At 36.0% G+C, this 16,785-nt stretch overlaps 1 protein-coding gene and 1 long non-coding RNA gene across 2 annotated transcripts; one reads left to right on the top strand and one right to left on the bottom strand.

Annotated features, from left to right (window-relative positions):
• Nucleotides 1-6,917: 6,917 nt before the first annotated feature.
• LOC117689685 (uncharacterized) lies at nt 6,918-9,645 on the bottom strand. The gene is made up of 3 exons (XM_066068870.1): nt 9,556-9,645; nt 7,297-8,847; nt 6,918-6,973 (listed from the first exon to the last, which is right to left on the bottom strand). Exons 2-3 carry the CDS (start codon nt 8,801-8,803, stop codon nt 6,918-6,920), a joined length of 1,563 nt encoding a protein of 520 aa, XP_065924942.1. The 5' UTR covers nt 8,804-8,847; nt 9,556-9,645.
• Nucleotides 9,646-11,437: 1,792 nt separating this feature from the next.
• On the top strand, nt 11,438-16,701 carry LOC136270819 (uncharacterized). Its single transcript, XR_010708679.1, has 3 exons — nt 11,438-12,218; nt 13,378-13,437; nt 16,539-16,701. It is a non-coding gene; the product is annotated as an uncharacterized lncRNA (long non-coding RNA).
• The last annotated feature ends 84 nt before the right edge of the window (nt 16,702-16,785 follow it).

Raw genomic sequence — 16,785 nt, 5'->3', positions numbered from 1 at the left:
CTATCTCGTCAGGCCAATCTTAATCAGGAAAAGATAGATATTCAAAGTTTTTGCTTAAATGTTTTGGGTGGAAATGCTTCTGATATTGTGGGAAAAGCGCTATCTAAAGCCACCAAGATCAAACCAGAGATGAAATCAACAGAGATGGAGAAAATCAATTTTGAAAATCAAGCCCACTCTCCACTGTTGAATTTGTATGGCCAACCAAACTACATGGGGTATATGCAACCCCAGTTCAACTTTGCACCGAATACACACCAAATGGGAGTCCCATATGGGTACCGACGTTATCAGCGTCCCTCGTACAGACAATCGAGATCTGCAGGCTGCCTGTTTTGTGGGGCGAGTGATCATTATGTGCGCGGATGCACACAAATGAAAGCTGCGCGAGGAAAAATGAACTCTCAATGATTCTAAAATTTTGAAAATAACTTACTTTATGACCATCTACGTTCATAACTTCTGTTAATAATGAGTGTTTGGCATACTATATCTCATTTTATACAATTTATATCATTACGAGTTGAATAGCACAATTGACGAATTTTAAAAGAAACAAAATGCTGATAAACTTTGATATTAACTTTATGGTGGGCTTAAGTCCATATTAAATATTACACATTATGAGTGTTATTTTATTTTGTATTTATTCCTACACCTGATATCCAGGGACACTGAAGCCCTAGTGAGTTCTCTAACGTGGATTGATGGTTTGGGATCATGTTTTCCCGTGTTATCCTAGTAGATGCTCAAACCGGAATCATTAATAATTAAAGAAAATTTTTTCATGTTTACAGGACATAAACATTAATGGTCACGACTGGGAAAGAAGTGACGACTTTAATCCAGAGAAAATCGTTTTACTTAAGAAAGAGCATCCTATCTGGACAACGTTGGGAGAATACGGTTTCAAATCACCAATCCATACAAATGAACAAATATTTGTTAAATCATATGAAAATCTAACTCATTTGCCAGTAAAAAATCCTGATCAGTTTGTTTCGGGTGAAATTCATAACCACAAAAAGGAATGGTTGCGTATAACTGAAGACAATGCTGACAATATGTCAAGTTCAATTCAAAATTGGATAAATAACGGCATTGATGGGAAATCCTTTTTAAGCCAATTTAAAGGCACTTTGTTCCCTTCATTAGAGATGAAATCGGCGAGAGACTAAGAAATGGGTCTTTGAGATTATGGGGAAAGGTTGGTGAAACTTGTCTTCCTCATATTATTATGCCTCTAACAATAGAACCAAATAAACCACGTCTTTGTCACGACGAACGTTACCTAAATCTCTGGACAAAGGACTTGCCGTTTACCTTAGATACACTAAAAGATGTTCATAGGCTCGTTGAGGAGAATGCCTACATGGTGTGCTGCGATGAAAAATCTGGGTACGACCATATCAAACTTACTAAGGAATCAGAAACCTATTTCGGAATCCAGTTTGGGGGATGGATTTTTACGTACACGACTCTTCCGTTTGGGTGGAAGGCGTCCCCATATATATATCAAACAATTGGGATGCAAGTGACATCATACTTACGAGGAAAAGGTTTAAGCATAGTTCAATACATCGATGACAGATTTGCGGTGTGTCCGCGACGTACACATTTCGAATCCGATGACAAGACGCAATCTCACACACAGCGGGATCCGTTACAGATTGTCTCATAGTGACGGAGTTAACAACATTAGGATACACACTAGCCATAAACAAGTGTCAGCTGGTTCCAACTACTGTTGTCCGATATCTAGGTTTCATTGTGGATTCCTCTAAACAAGCCTATTTACTGCCATCGGGTAAAAAGAAAACGGTTATAGAAATAAGAGAAACTATTTTAAAAGCGGATGCTGTTGACGTAAAGACGCTTCAGATGTTTGCAGGGAAATGTGTATCTATGGCAATCGCTATACCAGGTGCAAAACTGTATACACGAGAAGTTAATTTTGCAATTTTGCAATGCACAAAAAACAGTAGAAGAGCAGCTATTTTTCACGAGCTGCGACAAGAGCTCGAACATTGGCGATTTATAGACGAGTGGTTAGGCTACGCACCGTGGAGACAGGAGAAACATTTACAGTTATCTCTTGTTACAGATGCATCCTCTTTTCGCTATGGTATTTCTCTCCTGTCACGAAAGGAGAAAGGTCTATTTTTTGGGGATTTTTGGTCAAACACAGATGATAGACCTATTCACCTGAAGGAAGCTTCAGCTGTTATTATTGCTCTTCAAGCATTAGAAGCGAAAATCAAAGATCGGAGATTAGACGTATACGTTGACAACACTGCAGTTTTGTATGCATGGGAAAATCAAAGGTCAAAAGATCGGCAGTTAGCTGACTTAATGAAAAAAATATTTCAGATAGTGTGGAAATTAAATGTAGATTTAAAACTACACTATGTGCCGTCAGCAGAAAATTTGGCAGATGCCCCTTCGAGGAACATATCTTATACAGATTGTATGTTACAACAAACAATTTGGCAAGTGGTCGATGAAATGTATGGCCCTCATACAGTAGATTTAATGGCAACGGATGCGAATGTTATGAGGTCCACATCAGGGCTGCCACTACGACATTTTACTCAATATCCGTCCCCACAAAAAGCGGGTGTGAACGTTTTTGCACAAGACGTAGCTATCGAAAAATCTCCATATGTATTTCCGCCGTTTCACCTCGTTTTTCCTGTCTTGTGCCTTCTTAAAGAACAAAAAGTTAAACGATGTACCATCATTGTACCCATTGTTCACCCTCGACCGGTATGGTGGTCACTTCTAGTTGATTATTGTGAAAGTTATTTAATGCTGGGTGAAAAGGGTGATAAAACAATATTGCTTATCCCATCAAAAAAGGGATACATACATGTATCTGACAAGATAAGGCTAAAATGGGAACTAAGAGCATGCAGAATGAACTTTGACTGAAATTATAATAACAATGAAATTCTATTTGTAGACGTCAAATTATGGACTTGACCTTCTTGCATTAGAAGCTTGGAGCTTGGAGAGAAGATTGCGGTTGTTTCTATCACAGTTACCACACTCTCCTGACTTTACAGTTATGACGCCACAAGACGTATGTAGATTCCTCGTTTGGAGTGATCAGTTTGGAAAAACTCAAGTTCACGTGGTTTCGTGTCCGTTCTTAGGGAGAATGGGGGTACTTGGATGTGCATGTCCTACTAGACTTGCAGCGGGAACTATTCAAAATATGATCCAACAGATGACGGAGATTTTGCGAACCCATGGACGAAGCCGTTCTTGGGATGCTCAATTGAAAGTAGGAAATCCCTGTTTATCAATGGAAGTTAAAAATTATATAAAGCAGTGTAAAGAGGAGCAGGCAAAATCTCATGTATTGCCAAAACAGGCTAAACCAATATTCTTGGGGAAAATAAAATCAATGACAATGCACATTGACAGAGAATTTTCGCGTCCCGATTTATCTTTAAGAGAAAAGTTTGTCCTTATTCGGGACCAAGCGATTTTTAAAATCCAATTCTTTGCGGGTGACAGGATCAGTGATGTGTGCAACATTCTATCACAGGAAGTGAAAAAATTACAAGACAATTTTGGTTTTGTCTTTAATCACACGTACGGAAAAACATTGAGGGGAGATGGGAAATCAAACACCTTTGTCCTGAAAAGATCTCATGATAAAGCTATCTGTCCTGTTGTGGGCCTCGAGAAATACTACAACTGGTCTAAAGAAAATAAGGTGGATCTTAGTTTAGGGTACCTTTTCAGACCTGTTTCGGAGTCGGGACGTGTATTGGACCAACAGTTAGGTTATTAGGCCGTTTACGAACGACTGCGATATTACCTGGTATCTTTAGGTATTTACGAGGGGGAGACCCCCCATAGTCTCCGAAGCGGCTTTGCTGTAACGATGGCGATTTCGGGTACCGCCTCATCTCCACAGGATCTAATGAATCATGTTGGCTGGACGAGTGAACGGTCGGCGCACTACTATTGTAGAACAAAAACTTTGACCGATGCAAGTAAATTAGCTGCAGATATTGCCAACTTATCGGCAGACTCAAATGAAGTCGAAGAATTTTACAAACTCAACGGAGACTTCTCATCCCTAGATTCTGCATTTGTGCCAAGTATCTAAAGACACCCGGTTTCTTATATTGGCACGCAAAGATGTATACTTGCGTATTTGAATGTCGATCTTTTTTCTAGGACACGCCTTGCTCCTTTGGAAGCAGGCATTGAAATTGGTATCGTTTACATAGATTTAATTTTTTTAAATAAAATACAAACATAACTCTTTTGAGTGAGTATTGGGGATAGGCCATTGAAACTCGGCCTGGTTCATTGATTTACAAATCGTAATCACTATGATGATTTTAAGTATCTCGCAAATTCATACCCAATACTATAAACAGAGGTGCGTGTTGTGTCAGATAGTAAGAGTGGGGATATGTTAAGATCCCCACTGAGAATAGCTGATAACAAGAAGCACCATCACTTGACGATTTGCAGAGTGATATAACCTAAGTACTATAAGCAGGGTGTAAACTAATTAATTATACCTGTTCGGACGAACTGGTCGGGGAAAAAATGTAGCTGATACATACTACGCATCTTCTGAGTCTAAATTCATACCCAATACTATAAACAGAGGTGCGTGTTGTGTCAGATAGTAAGAGTGGGGATATGTTAACATAATGCGACCTCAATAGCAGGTTATGATGGCATTCAATGTTTTTCAGTCGCACTAAATTATTTTAATACAACTCTTTCTTTGTTCGTGTTAACTAGTGCGCTTTGAAGAGCCCTATACTCAGTATTCTGAAGAAGATACATTAACATTTAATAATTACGTTAAAAATATAAAACTAGACAAGGAGTTTACGAACGGCTTTCCCCAAATTTATTTCAAAATTAAATTTGTTGACGGTTTATAATGATGAAAATATGGTGTACAGATTCAAAATATTCTATATTTTGTAAAAATACAGTACTTGTTTAATTATTTTACATCAAACTGATCATGTTGATTGCTTCTAGATATCAATTTATCATTATTGCCGATCATTCCTTTAAAAGGAATACTTGTTTGAAAATGATGTGGAAGCACTTGCGTACTTTCGTACGCCTAGCTACGCGCCTGAAAGGGGTAAGGGGTGTTTCGAGGAATAAAATTGTTTGCCAGAGGTTCCAACGCCAATTTACCATAACTTAACTGTTAATCTTATACGTTTTGATTATCCTAGTTAAGCGTGGGGGGGGGGGGTTGTGGTTCCAGTTGAACTGACCCACCCTCGATCCCCTCTAGATTAGCGCAAGCTGCAGGGAGTTTTTTTCATCCTGAATTTAATACATATTTCTGATAATGTTAAAAGCTAGTAACTGACTATTAATCAAAAAATGATAACTACACCAACTTTAAATTAAATTAATATATTTATGTTTGTTTTAGTTACATGGAAGAGGAGGGTGTACATTTCAAGGTCGGGTTCGGGTTACAACTACGGAAAGGTACTTGTCGTCTGGAGGAAGCAGATGGATATATTTTAAAGGGTACTTTATATATATAGCTTATATTTATATATTATTATGGACTATTTTAAATTTCAACAGCGTGCAGTGTTATTTATAAAAAAAATCCCCTGTGTGTTGTTGTCATACATGTACTCGGGCACAGCAGTCAGAATAGGTCTTCATGCCTTATAACAAAAACCCCGAATGTTTCTGACAAAGATCAAGATGAAAGTTATTATACAAAATATTAAACATGTAAGCCCTTCAAAGATACGTTTTTTCTTTGAATCATGCAAACTTCTTTTAAACAAGATAATAGCATAACAGGTCTATATTTCATGTTTCTTTGAATCAATACGACAATAGTTTCAGTTCAATGGGATATGCGCGGATCCAGAAAGAATACCTATGGCGATCCAAGTGATAAAGATGTTTTCCGGGAGGAGAGCCGATGGAGAGTGCGAGGTCTATTTTAGGTAACTTTACAATGTGGATTTAAGAAGTTTGATTTTTTTAGGGTAAGTTTGTCAGGAAAATACTCCTACCCCCCCCCCCCCCCCATAGCCCCCCGGTTCCGACGCCTATGATGTATATAATTTTGTTTAATTCACAACACATTATTTCTCTGACTAAAGTTTTATTGTTTTAAATCCATGATACACAGCAAAATCATGTTTAAAAAAACAAACATATATACTCAATGTCTAAATACATTTTCAGGAAAACAGCTGATCAGATCAGAAAATTAAACACTAAAAAAAAAGACACCCAACAAGGATCTGGATATTTTGGATGTGGATTTTCTGAAGCTTTGAACATTCAGCAGAGAAAACAAGGCTGTTAAAAAATCACACACAATTACTCTAAATCTTGAGGTTTAAAGGTAAGTAATGCTAATTAGCTAAGACAGTTTGAATTCTACCTGGGTTAATATACCTGTACCACTCCTCTTTATAAGGAATGGGCTTCAGTCCCTTTGTGGCCTCGCTCCATTGCTGGTAAAGAATTGAGTGCTACACGTCCATTAACCTTCATCATTAATGCATGTAACATAGAGTTTGTTCAGATAACCACGTGTAAGTTAATCATATAAAGAGACCATTACCTTGTTTCATGTTACATACAAAGACTGTTTGACATGTTATAGATAAAATGTCATCTTATATGCATCAAATGATGAAGAGAGTTTGTTTATATGTAATATGAATATTGAATCATTTAATTTACACATTACCAATTACATAAACACAACCATTTTGTTTATATACTATACAAGAATGGACAGTCTACATGTAATATGAAAGAAACAAATTGTTTGCATTAAACATTTGGTGTTAAAATGCACACAGTTTGATGACATGCACTATAATTATACACATGGAGACCTACATGTTATATACATACAGTCAACAATTTGTTTACATCCAATAGAAAAACTTACATGACCCAATAACACAGATCATGTATATTTTACCTGTAATGATAAATACCTATATGATACAAACACACACAACATTCTCATCTAATGTAGATGGTATATTCAGGATCAATACAAACAATGTCTTTACATGTAATATCTACACACAGTATGTAATGTATACTTTGTTCATTTGTTTACATCTAATTCATGCAGTTAATTGATTTACATATAATATTGTACTTTCTTCACTTTACCTGTGTAGTACTCAGCCACAAAGAGGTTGTCTCTGGTGTCCACACATAAACCCCATGGAGCCCGTAAATGACAGTTGTCAATGAAGCGGAGGAACTGTCCGTCCTGATCCAGGATGTGGATACGGTCATTGGCTGCTGTCAGGATCCGACCCTGGCTGTCTGTTGTGATGCCGCGTGGATCAAATGATCCCTTGGTAGTAGAGGGAGGACCAGTGTAGGTAAACCGGAGTTTCCCGGCCTGATTGACCACCACTACTGCGCAGGCTCTATTGTCTGACACACAGATATCTAGGTTCCTGTTCTCACTGATGTATTTAATGCCACCAGATGAATAGAGAGGTTGTCTTTTGTCATCGTACTGAATACTTTGTTTCTCTTTGGAGCCAAAGTAACACACAACTTTTGTTTGTTTAACATCATCACTTTCCATGACAACCAGGAGGTCACAAGAGGAGGTGCTACAGACACCGCGAGGTTTCCACCCCTGTTGTCTGATCACTGTCTGTATCTGTGTATTCTTCACTATGTTCACAGTTCTATCTTTGTAATCAGTATAAACTAGATCTCCACTCCTTGTCACTGCTATGTCCTTTGGATCGTTCCCTGACTTGGTTTGGATGGACTCCACTCGTTTTCCCTGCTGGTTGTAGAGTTTCATCATGCTGTCACTACCACGCGTCCATACTTCTGTATCATTAAGACACGTCACACCGTGTAGATATTTATACCCTGTGTTTATAGCTGTGATGACCTTGGGTTCATCCATCAATGACTGGTCTGGGGGAGAGGACTCGGCTCCCTGGGGCGGCATGCTGTAGTCTTGTTTCTCTGTTGTAAAAGATAATGCTGACAGAGAACCAAACTGTTCAATCAGTTGATCTGTGTGAATTTCCTGAGGCCTAAAGTTTGGTAAGGACACTTTGAGTTTAGGAGGCAATCTTCTGAATTCAGCGTTTCTGGATTTGTACTCAGAGACAAGACGGACATCTTTGGAGTTCAGTAACTTCTTCAGTTCAGCAATGATCTGTGTGATTTGAGAAACGGTGTGTGTGATTTTATCTTCCTGTTTGTTTAGGATGGGCAGGTGTTTGGATTCCATTTCCTCCACGTTAGATTTCAGGTTTGTTATAATGGTGTCTATTTCTCTGTGCCAGACTTCTCCTTGTTTGTCGATTGCTGTTGTCAATTTCCGGGAGTTTTTACTCAGATCAGCTTTCTGCACTGGGAAGTTGGATGCAATGTCTTTGTATTTAGGGTAAATGAATTTCTCTAATTCTTGCAAATCTTTTTGCAACTGTTCTGTTTTGCTTTCGAAGGTTTTAAGAATGTCAACTTGTATATGTCCTAAATGTTTTTTAGAAGAAATACACTGTGCACAAACAGGAATATCACATTGTTCACAGTGGAGTTCACATTGTTTGGTGGGATGTTTCCTACACTTGGGATAGTTCAGAGTGGTTAAGTATTGTTTAAGTGGCACCACATTATGGACTTTAGAGGAATCGGAGAAATGTTTCTCTACACAATCTTTACACAGATGTATATGACAAACTTCACAGTACATGGGGGCCACAGAGTACTGACACAGGGTGCAGCGTACAACATCCTGGGCGCTGTTCCTGGGGTCCATGGTTAGGGAACCTTTATGTACTATCTAGGGGGATCGACATTTATCTGAAAAGAATTTAGAACATGTAAATATGTGTATTGTCAAAATTACATGAATAATATTAAATGTAATTGACATCAAATTAATTTTATGCAGTACCTTATACGTACATGCCATATATTAATTAATTTATACCATTACATGCTATTGTTTTTGTAGGTGCATGGAACTTATCTATCAATCAACAACAGTTTTAATTAACTTATTGTAAATAAATGTTCATAACTTGATATACTCTATAAAACTGTCAGATTATTTATAAATAAGTTTTTTGAAGAACTTACTTTATTCAAATCCACAGGTAAACTACTTAACATCACAACCCAACATGGCGGGTTCTGGGTGTTTAATATTTGTTCCTGGTATCCCATCTAACCATGGGATTTATAGGTGCAATTATAACATTCTCTTTCCAATCAGTACATGTAGATGGCAAATTGTTGTTCTTCAGGTCAACACAATATTGTTCATTCTAAGATCAAAGCCTCAAATTCTCAAAATTAAAGAAAATAAAAACCAATTTATATTCCAAAATAATTACTTGCACATGATTATTTGTAAGGTCTCAATCATTAATATCTACACACTAGCTAGATGTAGCACCCCTCCCCCCAAAAATCCCCCACGGAAAAATAATTACCAGTCAAAGAAAAAGATTTAGATACATTTATTAAGAAGAAAAAACCCAATTGATATTAAGAGAAAAGTCATACCTGCATGTTCAAGGGTTTCCAGAGATTACTTTTATGAACACTTCAGAACCACAATGTTCTAATATTGAAAAAATGAAATATGGCAGGTCATAGGTGTTTATTGTTCCTGGTCCACCTACCTGTACAGGATCACGTGATTCTGACTTAAATCTCAGGTACAAACATGTAATATGACAAGGACAGATAAATCAGATATCTGATCGAGTGCTCTCAAATCTAGGTCAAACATTGTTAAGGTTTAAACGGGAAACAGCATTCTTTATTTGGTGAAAACAGAGAAACCGTATAAAACATTCGGTTTAGATTCATTTAATTTTTTTTTTAAAAAAACATGCACCCCACTTAAAAAAATATTCTGTAATTGTGTGTGTTTGAGGAGGAGGGTGGATGTATATAGGAATATAGGAATCGGGCTGATCAATTTTAAAAACAACATTTTGTGTTTAATAGCTTAAGGTTACTCTAAGTTACTAAAAAACAAAAGTAATATGAACAATGTTATCGATAACAATAGTTTCAAGCCATAAGGTGAAATTCATATTGTGTATTGACTGTGTTGACTTGATTCCTGTATTGTGCCTTTACACAGGGTGTGCTGTCAACTGGCAAGCTGCGGGACAGTCCCTGATATCCTTACAAAGCAGAGCTTGACCATACTATAGGAGCATGCAGCCATCAGTTATTTGGACCACGACACGTCTGGAAGCTGCATGTTCCTCTCAACATCACAGGAGAGGAGTCAGTAGCTGACGTAAAACAGAGACTGAGGGCAGAAATATTTTTATTCCATAGTTTGTTGTCTGATAATTTTCTTCATTAATTTTGCTGTGAGCTAATGTGAAATATTCATTGGGTGCATTTATGAAGCACTTAAATGTTCTTGTACATTCTGGTTTTTGGCTCACCTGAGCTTTTCTGATCACTTTGTGTCCAACGTCCGTCCGTATGTCTCTCTGTAATCTTCCTTCATTTTAAACTTCTTCTCCGGATTCAAGTTTGTTAAAATGAAGGGCCGCGCTCTCTTTCAAGGGGAGATAATTAGGATTTATTGAAAATTTGTTGATATTTTTCAAAAATCTTCTTCTCAGAAACCATTTGGCCAGAAAAAGTGAAACTTGTGTGGAAGCACCCTCAGATAGTGTAGATTCAAGTTTGTGTAAATCATTGTCCCTGGGGTAAGGTGGGGCCACAATGGTGGGTCGAAGTTTTACATAGAATATATAGAGTAAATCTTTAAAAAGCAACCAATCAGCAAGGAAACCTGAAACTTGTGTGGAAGCTCCCTGACATGTAGTGTAGATTTAAAATTGTGAAAATTATGATCCCCAGGGGTAGAGTCGGGCCACAATGGAAGGGGGGGGGTCGTACTTTTACATAGGAATGTTTAGTGTAAATATTTAAAATTTTCATCTCAAAAACCATTTGGTTAGAAAAGCTGAAACTTCTGTGGATGCATCCTCAGATAGTGTAGATTCATGTTTGTTCAAATCATGGTCCCCGGGGTAAGGAGGGGCCACAATGGGGGGGAGGGGTGAAGTTTAAAAATTTACATAGGATTATAAAATTAGAAAATTTTACAGCTCATCTGAGTAAATCTTTAAAAATCTTCTTCTCAGAAAGCAATCAGCCAGGAAAGCTGATACTTGTGTGGAAGCATCCTTAGCTGGCGTAGATTCAAAGTTGTGAAAATCATTACCCTTGGGGGTAGGGTGGGACCACTTTGGGGGGGGGGGCGACTTTTTACATATGAATATATTCAGTAAATCTTAAAAAAATCTTCTCAAGAACTATTTGGCCAGGAAAGCTGAAACTTATATGTAAGCATCGATCCTCAGGTAGTGTAGATTCAAGGTTGTGAAAATCATGACTCTTGAGGGTAGGGTGGGGTCACAAGGGGGGAAGGGGAGACAAATTTTACATAGGAATATAAAGAAAAATATCTTTAAATCTTTTTCTAAAAAAACATTTGCCTGGAAAAGCTGTAACTTTAGTGGAAGCAACTTCAGATAGTGTAGATACAAATTTGTTCAAATCACAATCTTTAAGAGAAGTGCCACATTGGGGATTCAGTTAATGGGGAAGTATTTTTATATATCGCTGATTCTGTAAAATTGTTTAAACTTTGGCCCCTGAATGATTATTTGGCCTCACAAGGGGTTTAGATTTTGATGTAGGTTTATATCCTGTATATGGGTATATCCCTCTAACTATTTTTAGAATCGGTAGGACAACAATTAAAGTAGTGCCTTTAAGCAAAATAGTCCCTATACTTGCAGAGTGTATATACATTTAATGGGACATTTTAAACCAGAATGCTTGACACATGTCAGAAAAGAGGATTTGCAATTTTAAAAACAAGTGTCAAAATTGAATTATCATTTGAAGAAAAGAATTCAAATTGTTTGATGTACACCCTTTCCAAAACTGAGAAATTCCCGACTTTTACTTTCATTTTCAGAGTTTTTCAATACAGACGCGCCGGAAAACGAATATAACTTCAAACCACGAAATTTAAACAAGAAAGAGACAATTTGATTAGCTTTCATTCAAGAGGTTCCTCGTTGCTGAACGAAAATTAGGGCCGGAGCTATCAATCCAAACGTTAACATTACCACCTACGGAAAATGCATTAGAGGACTATACCCATATTGAGCTCCATGCTGGTAAGGCATATTTCTTGTTAATTTGCAATTATTATGCTAAACGTGCATTTTTCTTTTGTACATCTTCTCATTTATGTGAACAAACTAAATTTCCAACAATATCAACAAGTGTAATTATTTTAATAACACATTTTCTAGGATATGTCCATCATCCCCCCCACCCACCCCCGGATTAAAAAAAAACAATTTAAATTAAAGAAATTGTGATTTTAACCTGAATATGATTTATTTTGAGTTTTTACTTAAAAAATGAAAATGTATGTGTGTTTCTAATTATATATGAGTTTAGAAGACATTTTTATAAATTTTGAGACCAAATATCACTTCAGGTTTTAAGTGCGATCATTTCAAGCGAGCAAAAGTGAAAGTAGAGAAGCTGATAAGAAAGTTTCTGGTGAGGAAAAATACTTCATTCTAGCAGTGTCCAGCTATCTAAGATTAGTTTGCATTGTAAGGGAATTGTTTTAGTGTCTGTTAGGTTCCAATTCTATATTTATGATGATAGATTCGCATTAAATTTAAGTAAATTAATTTGTCTGATGATGCATGTGACATGACTATGTACCGAAGATGTAGGTATGCACTCTTTATTAAACATGTAGAAGCCTACCATGTTGGTGAGTACTTAATCCACAAAACCTATCTTTGTTTTCATAATCAAAATTGAATGAAATTATCAGTTATCATTTAAAGTAGTATGTAGTAGTATTGATTTATTCATACTATTGAAAAAAAAGATCAATATGTTGGGGTGGGGGTTGATATTGAATGTTATTGGGGGGGAGTGGGGTGTTGGTCTTTAGGCTGTATAGATGTGTTGTGCATGAAGATGTAGTTATTGTTGCCTATCTGTTCTCTCTTTCTGTATCTCTCCCTCTCTCATTCTCTCTCATTCTCTCTCTCTTACTCTCTTAATCTCTCTCTCTCTCTCTCTCTCTCTCTCCCTCCCTCCCTCTCTCTCTCTCTCTCTCTCTCTCTCTCTCTCTCTCTCTCTCTCTCTCTCTCTCTCTCTCTCTCTCTCTCTCTCTCTCTCTCTCTCTCTCTCTCTCTCTCTCTCTCTCTCTCTCTCTCAATATATGACTGCTTTTGACATGGAATTGCAAATGTTGGGGATAGTGTTTGTTACATGTAGAATTAAATTCAAAACATTTCATTTTAGATAACATGTAAATTGAAATCTTCTTCAAAGAATAAAACACAACAATGAGCCACAATTGATGTAAGTAAAATTTATTTTGTAAGTACACTCGTCCAAGTTTAAAAGAAGGAACCTGTAAAAACTAATATACCCTGGCCAGTATTTTACATGCAGATAATTTAGAATATTAGATACTGGAAAACTTTTTATTGATTATACATATTTCACAGACTTAGTGGGTATTTCTTGTTCTTCTGGATTTTAAACTTTAGTTAAATGTAGACTCTCTTCCACAGGATATGTCTTTTGATAAAGTTTGTTAAATTTGTTACCATGGTAACAATATACAAGAGTAAAAAAAAAACTCCTTATTAGCAAGTTTCTTTTCCCTATGACATATATTTGATGAGTTAAGTCATGGTGCATTTGTTCCGAAATTAGGCCTAACGAGGCCGAGTACAGAACGAGTACGCACGCTTTCGTGCAGCGTTTCTTTTGTATTGCTTTGTTGATGCCATGGCGTGAGAGTTTCAACTCCAGATATTCCGTGATATTTGTTGAAAATAGCTCGTTTTATGCATAAAATTGATATTATATTAAGGAATAAACATAAATGTCTCAAAGTATAAGCTATATTTGGGCTTGGGTCGAAAACGTGAAGAGGGTTCAGCAAGCCTAGCCGTCTGTCACGTTTTCTCAACTCGCCTGAATATCGCTTATTTCATTTATTTCAAGACATTAACCATGTATTTTATATTAATGACCCTTAATATGTGATGTTATATATTTATTTATTACTTAAATATGTCTGAATGTTTTAATAATACTATAAAGATCACCATTTCCGTCTTTGTCAAATAAAAAATAGCCATTATCTGACAAACTGGGAAATTGGGCATACAAAAAATTACTTTGATAAGACCCCTGGAACAAACCAGGAGGTAAAAGGTTTTTTTTATTTGACCATTTAATGCCTTTTAGCACTAACTTTAATATGTAGAACAGAAAAAGAAATCCCTAGGGCAGAAGTTTAAAAAATGTGCCAAATTGGTACATTTCAAGCAAAATCCCATAGGGTCCTATTTTAAAAATTGACAAACTTTGAGATGACCCCTTAAACAAACGGTGTGGTAAATGTCTTATTTTTTAATCTTGAAATAATAATTATATCATTAGAAATTCTTGTAAAAAAATTTCATTCAAAAATCTAGTGCAGAACAAATTAGGCCTGGCCTCGTTTAATAAAAGTTCAGCAAATATTACACTTGCTTGAGTAAAAACAAATCATCACTATGACGTCATTATGACGTCATAGGTGAGGTTATCTCATGCTAGCATCAAAATAAAGCAAAAACTGAATTTAGGGCTTCACATTATAGTGTCATATAACTTTATTATTAATAAACCAATACCTACATGTAATACCTTGATGGATAGGGAAATTCCTATTCTTTTCTATTTTACCTTTTTCATGGTATTTGAAAACAATTCTTTTTTGTAACTAAAAGAAAATGCATGATTTTTACAACAAAAGTTTTAGAAAATCAGACATAATTGAGCCTTTTCATAAGAATATGAACAAAATAAATTTGGTAAAATATTGAAGGTTTATGTTTTACATGTATTTTAATCCTTGAGATTAAAGTTTCCTCAATTTATGCTATTTGAAGAGCATCGAGTGCCAATGAGCTATATGTTGTGTAGGTAAATTATGACTGGACTGTTTTTTCAGATTTCATGCATGTGTATCAATGCTGCAAAATCCATTATCATGTATTGAATTTTTCCAAATTTGGAATCATGGTTCAGTAGAGTGTCTAGAGTGAATATATTGGCTAAGAACTGTAAATAACCACAATAACTGTTTTATATAAACAACTGTTAAGGGTCTTTTTGAGAACTGCAATGCTGAATGTGATATGCCAATAAAATCATCTTAGAAAAGGGACTTGATTATAAATATAAGAATATCCAGGGGGAAACTGATTTTTAAGGCGTCGAGCTAATGCTCGGCAGCCTTCTAGCGATCGTCTGGATTGGCAATTGTCCAAAAATTCATGCACTGCACCGCCTTTTTAATGCGCATAAAAAATAAGTTCCTTGAAGTATTAAACGTATAACAAGATTTGTATTCCTTTTATTCAACTAAATTGTGTACAAAAAAACCAACTTTGCCTCCCTGGTTATTGACAACTCATTGCATTAGTATAAATTTGCTTGATCAAGAAATGGCGGATTAATACAATAAGGTGCAATGTAAACATTCACTAAAATATTATTTAAGTTTATCGCTTACATTTTGATTGGAGACTGTGCCCGACAGAAATAAAATTTGATATGTAAATGTATTTGTTATCGGGCATGGTCTCCAAAATAATTGTAAGCGATAAACTTATCCAGAGATTTTGTTGCAAGTAATAAACACGATAATGCAGTTGGTTTGGTCGAGCATTTTAGATAGCACGTGTTGTGGATTTGTTTGTAAACAACCATAGCATAGGTAATCTTGTTTCAAACGGGAATTGAAATAAATAAAAGTATGTTTTATTATTATAATTAGGGACACACTGTTAATGTATTCAAATTATGAGCCTGTGAAATGTGCAAAGAAAATAATAATTTTTTTTGAACTTTGAAATTTCTTCGATTTTTGTAACCATGATAAGTTATTGTATTATAAACTCATCACTACCTATTTTATAACGAAATATACTGATAATTGTTTTTGAAACAGCACAAAACGTAATTTATTTCCTTTTTTATTCTAATATTATTTGATAAACGACTATATATATTAGTACAGAAATTCAAATTATTGATATCATTCTATATAAAAGAAAATGTCAGCTCGACGCCTTTGTGGCCGTTCCGGCCTTTGATTTTGTAATAGGATCTACATGTATTACACCACATTGTGCAGATGTTTTGTATTATGTCTCCATGAAGCTGATTTTATCATGCCTATTGTTGCTCAGGTGAGCGAGGTGGCCCGTGGGCCTCTTGTTTTAGCCTCATGTTATCATTGAGTGCATAGTGTTGAAGCTACAATATATGTAGTATAAAACCTTCAAAAATAATCTCCGTTAAAAACACATCTTATTTGTGTTAGACATTTCAGTAATTACCAATGAAGAATACCTTGAATTGGTTGTCCATAAGATTTTGTTTGTTGTTTATTTCAGTGATGACTGCACCTTTCCTCATTGCTGGTTGATTCCAGTAATCAGAGACAATGTTGGAAACACAGAGTTAGGGTTCTTTACGACCTACTTTCTCCCCCTGGCTGCTAAACTCAAGAAGAGATGTAATGTTTCTTCTGTGTGCATTGAAAAGGTATTAAGTCTATTTATGTTAAGTTGGTTAAAGAATACTTCAATGGCATGATATATATACGGTAGATAAATGTTATGGTTACTTACTTTCTACACA

The sequence above is a fragment of the Magallana gigas genome, chromosome 8 (genome assembly GCF_963853765.1).
Source record: "Magallana gigas chromosome 8, xbMagGiga1.1, whole genome shotgun sequence".
In the NCBI taxonomy this organism is placed as follows: domain Eukaryota; kingdom Metazoa; phylum Mollusca; class Bivalvia; order Ostreida; family Ostreidae; genus Magallana; species Magallana gigas.
This window is presented reverse-complemented; position numbering and strand designations above follow the sequence as displayed.